This window comes from Aedes aegypti, chromosome 3, assembly GCF_002204515.2.
Source record: "Aedes aegypti strain LVP_AGWG chromosome 3, AaegL5.0 Primary Assembly, whole genome shotgun sequence".
NCBI lineage: Eukaryota > Metazoa > Arthropoda > Insecta > Diptera > Culicidae > Aedes > Aedes aegypti.
Genome location: NC_035109.1, coordinates 192,533,709 through 192,545,899, shown reverse-complemented (window position 1 = coordinate 192,545,899; position 12,191 = coordinate 192,533,709). Strand labels below are relative to the sequence as shown.

General features: G+C 38.7%; 1 protein-coding gene across 6 annotated transcripts in view; it reads left to right on the top strand.

Annotated features, from left to right (window-relative positions):
* Nucleotides 1–12,191, top strand: part of LOC5575043 (basement membrane-specific heparan sulfate proteoglycan core protein) — a 422,529-nt gene that overhangs the window by 329,510 nt on the left and 80,828 nt on the right. For 5 of the 6 annotated variants that reach the window (XM_021849439.1, XM_021849441.1, XM_021849438.1 and 2 more), the window contains 5 exons: nt 1,872–2,008; nt 2,071–2,176; nt 11,162–11,266; nt 11,328–11,438; nt 11,590–11,703. In XM_021849439.1, coding sequence (XP_021705131.1) covers nt 1,872–2,008; nt 2,071–2,176; nt 11,162–11,266; nt 11,328–11,438; nt 11,590–11,703 — 573 coding nt within the window. The remainder of the gene's footprint in view (nt 1–1,871; nt 2,009–2,070; nt 2,177–11,161; nt 11,267–11,327; nt 11,439–11,589; nt 11,704–12,191) is intronic. The other variant, XM_021849440.1, reaches the window with a different exon arrangement.

Here is a 12,191-nt window from a genome sequence, read left to right as displayed (position 1 = left end):
TTATATCTCTTAAATTGACCGATTTAGAGCTATTTTCCTACGGTGACATAGGGTGGTCCGAACAAAATTGGTTTTCTGGCTCTAGAGTTTTCAATTCAAATTTCTCATCAAAGTAGTCTATGAAACACTTTTAGAGCTTGGAAAAATGCGTAGTTTGGTGAGTGAAGAAACTCGTTATCTCTTTCCGTATGGGAGTTATTGTTGTTTTTCTCTCAAAAACATGCCTATTTTGATTGTGAATATTTTTGATTGGGGCAAACATAAAAAATATCTTTTGACGGCATTCAAAAGACAAAATAAAATTGTAAATTATATCAAAAAATTACAAATGTGTTATTTTTGTAACTCTAATAAAATGCCCTTAAAAACAAATGATTTTAAGCAGAAAAACTTTAATAACTTTTGAACTAAAAAAGATATCATCAATCTTTTTGCATGAAAATTTGCGTTTTGTTAAGTTCTAAAAGGCGTTCATAGACCGCTTTGACGAGAAATCTGAAATAAGAAAGATAGGGCTTTAAAACTATTTTGAAGATTTTCATAGTATGTATTTCTTTATTATTTTGAATTTTGAGCATGAAAATAAAATTTTAGACAAAAATGATCTTCTACAAAATTGTTTATAAAAATTTAGGCTTTCATACTGAGTCATTCAAAACTAGGGTGGTCCACAATTTCACACAAATCATATAATCAACTTTTTTATTTGCAAAAATACTGGTATATACTCTTAGGCAAAGCGGTAGAACTTGGAATTTTGGCCAACTTTGTCAAAAAAAGTTTTTCTGTAGCTCAAAATTTGACCAATCTAGAGCATTTTTTCCTAATCATCAAAGGGTGGTCCAACAAAAATCAGTTTTTCAATTCTAGTGTTTTAATATTAGTTTCTCGTCAAAGTCTTCTATGAACGACTTTTAGAACTTAACAAAACGCAAATTTTCATGCAAAAATATTGCTGATATCTATTTTAGTTCAAAAGTTATTAAAGTTTTTGTGATAAAAAATATTTGATTTTCAAGGTGTTTTATTAGAGTTACAACAATAACACATCTGTAATTTTTTGATATAATTTACAATTTTTTTTTGTCTTTTGAATGCCGTCAAAAGATATTTTTTATGTTTGCCCCAATCAGAAATATTCACAATCGAAGTAGGCATGTTTTTGAGAGAAAAACAATAATAACTCCCAAACGGAAAGAGATAGCGAGTTTCTTCACTCACCAAACTACGCATTTTTCAAAGCTCTAAAAGTGTTTCATAGACTACTTTGATGAGAAATTTGAATTGAAAACTCTAGAGCCAGAAAACCAATTTTGTTCGGACCACCCTATGTCACCGTAGTAAAATAGCTCTAAATCGGTCAATTTAAGAGATATAAAAAAACTTTTTTTGGCAAAGTTGCTTAAAATTGAATGGTCTACAACTTTGCTGAAGCATGTATAGTATAATTTCTACAAATAAGAAAGTTAGTTACACAATTTCTATGAAGATGTGGTCCACCCTAATTTTAAATAACACCAAACAAAGGACCTTACTAATACAAACAACTTTGTAGAAGACCGTTTTTGTCTAATGTTTCATTCTAAAGCTCAAAATGCATCTTTCCGCGTAAAACTGATTCCTGGACCATAGTGCAATGCCAATATCATCCAAAAAGCCAACTAACTGACCTGGTTGTTAAATCCAACTCTCCGCATGGAGTTAATCACCTGCTCGTAGTCTTCAGTCACTTTTGACAGAATTTATGAACACATTTTCTATTTCAAAGTTATGAAAAAAAATGCTACCAATGAATCAGTTTATCTCTCAATAAAAATCTTATAACTCTAACAGAAGGTGAAAATACCCATTTCAAATGTTTTTCTCTCTAGGTATACGTTGTTCGATCGATCAGTTTAGCTGCTCTGATGGTACTTGTATCGACGTAGATCGACGCTGCGATAGGCGTCGGGACTGTCATGATGGAAGTGACGAAGCTGATTGCGAAGCTTACTACCCTCCCGTTGAAGTAAGAGGTGCTCAATGGCTAACCATCCTGTTGATAATCATTTATTCTTTATCTTATTATAGCGTTGCTCGGGAAGACACGAATGCCCAGACGGTACCTGTATCGATCGTTCGCAACTCTGCGATGGTGCCAGGGACTGTCGCGATGGATCCGATGAATACAATTGCCGTAAGTAGTTCCAATTCTGGTTGAATGCTTGAATAACTAGTCATTTAATGAATTAACCAACAATTAACTCGTCACAATTGATTTTGGAACACCTTTAAATGCGGCTGCAATCAAATTCTACACCAATTGATATCTACTAATTCGAACTTGACTATAACACCCACTTCGTATTCTTACGCACAAAACTGTTCCATGCGTGATCTCTCTCACTCATCTCACTTTTCCTGTCTAACATATGCTGCTCACTGCGTGTTATTGTAGGTTCTTGCAATGAAACTGAGTTCGCTTGTCTAGATGGTCACCACTGCATAGACGCCGCTTTGCGGTGTGATAGCTATTACGACTGCAAAGACTTCTCCGATGAACAGAACTGCTTCGGTTAATAGTCACTCACTCTGCATTACTTGATGTCTAGTTGTGTTCTACATATATTGATATTTAGTAATCAGGCTTTGATTGGCATGTATAACTATTTACTTGAATCATTGAGTTAAAAATTATCATTATAATCATTATCGTTTATGTGCTATTTTTGTAGGTTGGGAATGTTACCTATCTTGACTCTGAATTCAATGAAAGGTGTCACGGAAAGTGTGGAATCTTAAATGATTATGATCAGTACGATCAATTTTAGTACAAAAAAGGTAATAGCCGTATTCCATTGCAGTTTCGTCTACCTTGAAGGGTACAATAGATATCTTATTTGGTTTCTTCTATGGAATTCCACGAAGGGTGATAAGACTCCTCATTTAAGGCACCTGGTAACACTCAATTTCTCAATCGCTGCTTGTTGTATCATTGATAAGAGGATTTCGATACGTATATGGCACCCTGGTTGTGCTACTTTCCCGAATGCGCCGTTTCCCCGAATAGCCCATCGTTCCGAAAAGTTTTTGCCTCTCATAATTGACATAACTTTATACATCTCAAGGTGGTATACGAGCTGGTTATCTGACATGTACCTTTATTTATTTGATTAGCTATTCTTTCGAGTTTTAACGATCTCGACAGTTTTGGCAACATGTATGTGTTTACTGCTTACTCGAAAATGACCAAATACCACCTGCTTTCATTATTGTAAATTTTGGTCTGCATCCCTTGTCAGGAAAACAGGTCATTTGGAGTGTGCAATAAATCGACACACTCGCATTGCCAGTTGTATTTCATCATTTAAAATATGCACGTATATCGCCTACACTTTTGTACTTATAAGGCCATTTTGAAGGCGCAACAGCAAAATCGTTGATTTTTATACATTAACGAAGTACAGTAGGATTCCGTTTTTGGCAACAAATTTGAAATTTTCAGTTGCCAAAAACGGAACCGTGCCAAAATCGGAACCCATTTTTTAAATTTAATTTTTCAACTATTGGTTTTGAAAACATCATAAGAATATTATCACATGATTTTTATGGAATCATATTGCATCGAGACTTCAGAACGGTTTACTTTGAATCTATAGCCTCATAATGTTATTCGTGGCAAACGTTTTACATACTTCTTACACCTAAAAATTTTCAATGATTTTTTAGAAGCTTTATGTACACTATTTGTATGAGTGGGCCTCGTAAAATCAATAATCGCATAAGTGACCTTTATTCAAAAATTCGACATTTTCTTAGAACTGTGAAAGGTTACGAAAAAATGAAATGTATTACTGCGTTCTTACAAAACAAAAGCGCTGAGTATTGTAAAACGGCAAATCCTTTTCAATTTGATGAACTTTAAAAATCTGTTTAACTTTTAGACTTTGACGAAAAATTTGACAAAATTCGATAAGTTATGGATTGTTCCTTTAATCTATGTTTCTGCGCGTAAGGAATTTACAGGAAAACGCTAGGGTTATAAAACATCTTGCTAGGAACCCGTAGGATCTCGCCTAGAATTCTCAGGACCCCGCTGATGATTTTGCCAGGAATTAGCATCTTTGGATTCCGCTGCAATATTGCTGAAAATTCTCAAGTCTCCGATAAAAAAATTCAAAAGTTCATTATTATTAGGCTACAACTAGCACTACTCAAATTCCTCTAGAAACCTTTTCAAAATCACAAAGATTTCGCCTGAAATACTCAAAAAAATTTTAGAAATCCACATTATCCCGCTAGAAAATAACAGGGCGCCCTAGTTATCTTAAGGGTATATTAAGAATCACCAGATTTTGGATATAATCCCCAATAACCAATTATACATTCTCAGGATCCCTTCAGAAACCCTCAGTGGCCGCTAGGAATCTGCAGATATCCTCAAGAATCCGTTACAATTTCTAAGAAGTTCTTCAAGAACCGAGAATCCCCAAAGGATTCTCATAGACCCAGCTCATAAGGAACATATTGATTATGTTCAGATCCGTATGTTTGATTGAAAATCTTGTATAGAATTCTGGATCGTCTCTAACGTCTTGCAGAATGTTAAACAAAGTAGCTCTTAATATTTGACGCAGAAAGATCAATATACATACCAATACCAAAGACAAAAAAAAAACACTGTCAATCGTTTTTATCGCACGCTTCAATGATATTATTGAGAATAAATTGTAGTTTGGAGTTTCGCCAGTATCATTTTGCCAGTGGAATTCTTAAAAGAATAATATAAAATGTAGTATAATATGCACTATTTTCATGGATTATATTTAATAAAATTACTTAAGAGCACATACACAACATTTAACTGTATTTAAATCTATTACTTTGGTGTGTCTTTATATACGCAATGTATGTAAATTCAAAATAATTAAAATCGTGAGCCAAAAAGTTGAGATGACAATTTATGATTGTAACTCTGTGTCAGTAATCGAATTTTTGTTTCTCTTATGTCGGTGCTTGTGCTCAAACAAACTGTACTAAATATGAAAAAAGTATTTTTTAGTGTATCACCTACTGGCAGACTCAAGTGGGCTGGTCACTCAGTATGAATGCCTAAGAAAAAATAATAGCCTCTTGTTGATATACTAGTGGAAATTATTGGCCTCATGAAACGTTGCGAATGCATGACCAATGACCATCCCGAAGTAAATAAGCGCGTACGGAAGCCCTTTTTTTCTGTTCGGAACATAAACCACTGCGACCAAGATTTGATCTATTGTAGTATATCCCGCGTCCTTTGCTTAGTGCATGTCGTGTTACCTTATCACTATTGAGAAGTGATAAAGTATTCGGTTTTCTTACAGTTGTAATTCCTAACTTGATCACAGGAAAGGATTCTAATTGAAAGGTTCCGCTATTTATACCCTCTGAAGAATGTGGTGGGTACACTCTCCACAGGTGCGCCCCTTTATCAGTCAAAATCGGATCCCTTGATAAAGCCAAGAAATTGCACCGATATTGTCCATGCATCAGAATCCAAGTCCTTACTTCTTCAAATTAGAGAACTAAATAAATAAAAGATTAGAAAACAAATTGTTGTATTCGACTCATTTTTTTTCCTTGTCTTAAGATCATTCTCGGCAACCGGGTAAACCGAGACTTGTCACTTTCAACAAGGTTTACAATTGTAATAAGGACTAAAAAATGTTCCTTTGATTACTATAATATGCTGTTCTCTTCGTTTGAAGCAGTCAGGACTAGGGTTCACTGGTAGATCTTTACCCCATAACGCACCACGAAAAGGTGATCTACCCGCGTTATGGGAAGCCCTTAGTAATTGGTGAGATTTGGGGGAATATCAACGAAAACAGAGCTCTGCAATGTAATCGGTATAGAGTTGGCCTGTTATTCAAATGACAAAGCAACAGACACGAACAAAAATTTACAAATTTTAATGGTATTAAAAAATGTTGCCAAAAACGGATCCATTTTGTTGCCAAAATCGGGGGGTGCCAAAAATGGAGCATGCCAAAAACGGAGCATGCCAAAAACGGAATCCCACTGTATTACAATACCGCGCATCATTTCAGATCTGATTTGTCTTTACACAAGAGAAGTTTATGTAGTAAAAAGCATGGTAAATTTTATGGTAATATTGGTCATTATAAAACATTAGATTCCCCATACATTTGGTTTTCTGCCCATAAAAGCATAACTGTCTAATAGACTGGCCCAGCTCAGTATGGGAGAAAAATAAAGTTGTATGATTCCACGGGGCACCCTCCAGGATTATTTCTTGGGGTTAGAGGAAGCCTTTCTGAAAAATTCAGCTTATTTGGTCGTTACATGAGTTGGCGCATTTGAATTGAAGTTAATATGGGATTTTCAGCTCAAACATATGAGCAACAGCACATCATCTACTGTTTGGTTCAGGAAAATTGATGATCGCGTTCAATTGGACCCAGAATGTCAAAAACACTACTTGATATAATAACGAAGAATATTGTAGAAGATTGTACCATGATCAAAATTAATAAAGTTGGTGATTTAACCATCTGAAGTATATCATGCAATACTGCTTGTATTTCTTCAACATAGCTTGGAGGTAACCACTTAGCGCATCATAGCCACCTATGACGCTGGGCGAGCTGAGGCACATGTCGCATGCATATAAGTGACTGTACGGGAGTGCTGATTTAAACCTAACTTTCAACAACTGAAAAAGTAATGAAAATGAGATTAAATCTAGATACAATTTTCTGCAATTATGTTCATTAGGGTATCAACTAGTGTATTTGTCATGCTGGGCTTATTTGAACGCGAACAATTAGTATACGGAACGAAATAGTGACATAGAATCAATTTTCAATATATTTGTGACGAATATCCCATACAAACTTCATAACGATTGCGCCAGCTGGTGGAGCAATCAATTGAGTTGAAATTTTGAGAGAGCGTTTTTCTTACCCTAAGGCTCATATCTAGGGGGTGCCCCGTTAAGTTTTACAACTTTTTTGTTTAAGGGCCAGTCTACTGTCTAATATGGATACTCGAACCAACACCTTTTTTCGTTGCAACTTTTTTTTTTCCTTCTTAGCAATGGGGGGATAATCTGCTCAACAGACTCCGGACCAAGGTCCGGCAGTGTGCGGTTGGGGACCATTTACTACATGCAAGCAGTAAACAGGACTACACCCCCGACCCACTAATCCATTCCCTTTGCCGCCAAACCCTTCGTCTCTCCGGGACCACCAAGAAGGCATTGCTTCGGAGAGGGGCTATTGCACATCGCAACCTCCAGGTTAGCTGCCTAGCCATGCAGCAACGAACATCGATGACACGCTTAGGGGGGTCCACCAAGGTAGCAAGCTGGCGCTTTGCCAGCTTCCCAGGTGGTCCTCACCTCCCATTGTCTGTTGAAGGCGGGCAGGGTCGACAACAACGCCCGCGCCCAGCTGCACCGCAGGTATCAAGAACTGATACTGCGGGCTTCGCAATTTGACCTACTGAAGGCTCAGGCCCTATCAGCTAGCACCAGCTGGGATTGCTGACGAAGGGGCCTCCACCTGCCCCGAACAACCAGAAGCTCGTATCCAACCCAGTAGGCCGGTGCCACGACAGCAGCGCTACCAGGATGTTCTCCCCGCGGCCACTTAATCGCTGTAAGGGTCGATTTCGACCGTAGGGCACCGGTATGACCTACGTAGCCGACTGTGAACCCTTGGATCATCTGTTGTTTGGCGTCTGCACTAGCCACTCCTCGAGTCCACTCGCCACCTCCGAGACGATGTGGGTGATAGCCGATGAAACGGCATTCCAGCCAAACTCGTCTTCACACATCCTCTGAACCAAATTGTCCGGAGTCGTGTCCCGACCGCATGTGGCAAACATGCGGTCACGCATTGTGCCGAAACGCGGGCACACGAACAAAACGTGTTCTGCCGTTTCCTCTAAACCTGCACAAACTGGACATTCGGGAGAACCCGCATGACCGAAACGGTGTAGATACTGTCTAAAGCAATCATGGCCCGAAATGACCTGTGTCAGGTGGAATGTTAGTTCCCCATGGCGCCTACTGACCCAGATATCTAACCTCGGAATCAACCTGTGAGTCCACACTCCCCACTGTCCCACGCACGCTGCCATTTGACCATAGGGGCCAGTCTGGTAGTCCTGCGTATGCCTCTTGTGCCGCGCCTTTCGAAGCACTCTATGTCTTCCATGATAAGGATACCAATAGGCACCATACCGGTGATGACGCAGAGTGCATCGTGTGACACGGTACGGTACGCGCTCGCGACCCTCAGGCACATTAGCCTATAAGTACTCTCTAGCTTGCTACGGTAGCTATCGGAACTTAAAGCCGTGCACCAAGCCGGGCCACCATACTTCAGTATGGACGAGACGACACTGGCCAGAAGCTTACGCTTACTGGCGTACACCGCAGAGCTATTGGACATCATCCGGGACAGTGCCACAATAGCTGTGGAGGCTCTCTTGCAAACATAATCAACGTGGCTACCGAAGGTAAGCTAATCGTCGATCATCACCCCCAAGTGTTTGACGGAGCGCTTCGAAGTGATCGTGCAGTCGCCTACACTGATCACCGCTTGCTGCACCGACATTCGGTTGTTGACAACAACCGCCTCAGTTTTGTGGTGAGCCAATTCCAGTTTCCTGGAGCTCATCCACTCCTCCACAATTGCGATCGAGTGGGCTGCAGTCAATTCCACTTCTTCGATCGATTCAGCGTAGACCTCCAGCGTAATATCGTCGGCAAAGCCAACGATAACCACATACATGACATTCCACAACACCGGACCCAGGATGGAACCTTACGGGACTCCTGAGGTTATGTGAAAGCACTTCCGACCCACCTCTGTGTCATAGACTAATACCCGATTCTGGAAGTAACTTCCGAGAATCTTGTACAGGTACTCGGGTATCCCCAGACGCAGGAGCGCATCAGCAATAGCCGCTCAACTGGCACTATTAAATGTGTTCCTTACATCCAGAGTAGAGTGTCCATCCCGGGACATCCCGGGACAAAATATCCCGGGATTTGCCAAACTTCGGGATTTCCCGTTTCCCGGGATTTTAGTTATGACATCCCGGGAATCCCGGGATTCCCGAAATGTATGTAGAATTTTATGAAAACCACCAATTTCAATGAGAAACAATGACATTTTATCGCATTGTCGAGCCTTATTTGATAAAATAGAAAAGCATAATGATAAAAAATAGACAATTAACTATTTTCATGAAAAGTACTTAGTAAGAAACACATATTTTTATTTGTCTAGTAGCAGAGTTTCAATGCTTTTCTCTTCAACAATAGCCGGTTTTATAATTCTAGGCTGAGAAAGCAAATTTGAAAGAAAACCTAAACTTCAGTCAATAATTTTGGGAAATTACCTTTTTGCATGATCAATTGCCTTAATATTATGGCCTAATATTTTACCATACTTCTATTCATAAGTGATATAGAGAGTTTAAAAAATCCCAAACGTCAAGCTAAGTTTTGATTTTTTTAAGTTACTTCATCAGAATAAGAAAGTCATACATGAAATGTGATTTGTTATAATTATCATATTGTCTTGGAAACATACATTATCTTTTTCTTTCATTAAAAAAACATTGTATTGTTGAATTTGTACTTCTATTTCAACCAAAACACTAGTTTTATTGAAACTTCGAGAAATCCCGGGATCCCGGGATTTCCCGGGATAAGCTTAGATTTTTGTCCCGAATCCCGGGACGAGCAGAATGGCCGGGAAATGGACACTCTAATCCAGAGTCACTACTGCGCAGTAGCGAATCCACCTCCTCTTACGCTGGAGTGCTATCTCAGCGGTTTTCTTAACCGTCAGAATAGCGTCTACGGTGAACCTCCCTTTCCGGAAGCCGAACTGGTTGCTTGAGAGACCATTTACACAGTCTGTTGAGAATGATCTTCTCGAGCACCTTCCCCACCGTGTCGATCAAGCATATTGGTCTATACACCGACGGGTCACCGGGTGGTTTTCCCGCCTTTAGCAATAATACCAGGCTCTGCCTCTTCCACACATCTGGAAATACTCCCTCGTCCAGGCATATCTGCATAGCAGATCTGAACATCCCGGGAGCCTCCAAGATTGCGACTTTGAGGGCCAGGTTTGGAACTCCGTCCGGATCTGGTGCCTTCCCCATACTGAGGGATTTTGCAATCCCTACAAGTTCCTCATCGGTTACCCTATCCTCATCGCCAGCCCCAATCTCCGGCTGTCCTACAAAAGGAGGCCATGAGCTAGGGTTGTGGCGCGGAAAGAGCCCCTCGATGATCCCATCCAGCATCTCTAGAGATTGCTCTGTAGGAACCATTGCACCTCTTGTCTTCGCCATAACGATCCTCCATAACGTTGCAACTTAAATATTTTGATATGTACTTTACTGCCGTTCTACGTATATTTGTCCCACGGTCCATCATCTCATCTTGTTGGCATTACGTCCTCACTGAAACAGAGCCTGACGAAAAGTCCATGACAGGTAGGCGTTATAGGGCAGATTACTATGCATATAAAAATTAACATACTTTGTTTGAAAATGTTGTGGAAAATATGAAGTTGGTGCAGTACCACATTGAAAAATAAAGGCATAACAATAGCTGTATGAACTTTCAACTCAAATAGCAACTACAAACTACAACGTAAAATTTATTTAGGTTTATATTTTTTTTTTTTTCAAATCAAAAATGCAATGCAAGATGAGTGCGACTGTGTAGAATGAGTATAGCATGTACAAATGTACTACAAAACATTTGTATGAGAAGACAAATTTCAAACTTTGAACTATTTTCTCAATGCCTACTTTTCCATGTGGGACAATTTTGCGGTTTTGGTCAAATTAAAACTTCACATTACGTTCGCCGGATAACAGCTAGTAGATTTAAAATTGACTATTCCATAAAACACGTTTGTTTATAATATTTCTTTTATCAATTAACTTTCCCATTCAATTGTTTTATAGACTAGATTTTATTTTCACTTTCTAGCACATCACTGGATAGATAACAAAAAAACGCATGTACGCCTGATATGTAACGGCTTAGTAGCATTTAGGTTTCATTTTTTCCTATCTTTAATAACTACTTCCGTTCATTTAAAAAAATAAAGCAAACTAATTTGTCTCCATTTTTCATACGTAGCGTGCCGATCATCAGAGTTCACCTGTGGCGATGGGCAATGTATTCCCAACTACCTTGTATGCAACAAACATCCAGATTGCCGAGATCAATCGGATGAGAGAAATTGTAAGAAATTTTGAGTTTGTAAGCTTCAATTTTCGTACTACAAAATATATATTTAACGCAGGTACTTGCTCCAGGGGAGAGTTCCGGTGTAACACCGGAGAGTGTATTCCTGCTTCTCGAAGATGCGATTTAAGAGTGGACTGTCATGACGGATCAGATGAGAATGACTGCAGTAAGTATTGCATAGTTTTATCTAGATTATCAGTCATTTCCTATTTCAAGGACTTTCTTTTCATTATCATTAATTTCATTTCTTTTTCATGTTATCATGTTTCATTTGTACATCATCACATCTCAAACGATTTATTCCTTATGAAAATAAGAACGGAAATGTCGCAATCACGAGTGGACGTGTAATGATGGTTCTTGTATTCAATCACGACAACGCTGTGATCGACGTTATGATTGCTCAGACCGTAGTGATGAACTTGATTGCCGTAAGTGAATTGTTTTAGGCTGAATTTGTGTTGAGCAAGGCGGGGTAAAAATTGAAAAGTATACGCAAAATTGGTTTTCGATTTCCAAAAGCTGTAAGAAAAAAGTGATGAGTGATAAACAATCTCTCAATTATTTTTTATTTTTTTGCCCCACTTGCTCGTAATATTTACTAGTAAAATATGTACAATAATACTTTTTGTCAACCCTTTATTCTTCGATATTCTCTAACTCAATATGTTCAATAACTTGATCTAAATCATACACAGGCTGTGATCGATTTGTCCATGTATCGATGGTCTATTTAATATTAAAATTTTATTGTATCTCGACCGTTCACCAAATTATGTTTGTGATTTCCCATCGTAATAGCACACATGTAGGACTCGTGCTGAAAAAAAATCTTATCATGCCGTCTTATGTGTACCTATTCATGCTCTTATAATTTTCGTAACGCGTACAGTTTTTGTATTATATAAACATTTAAATC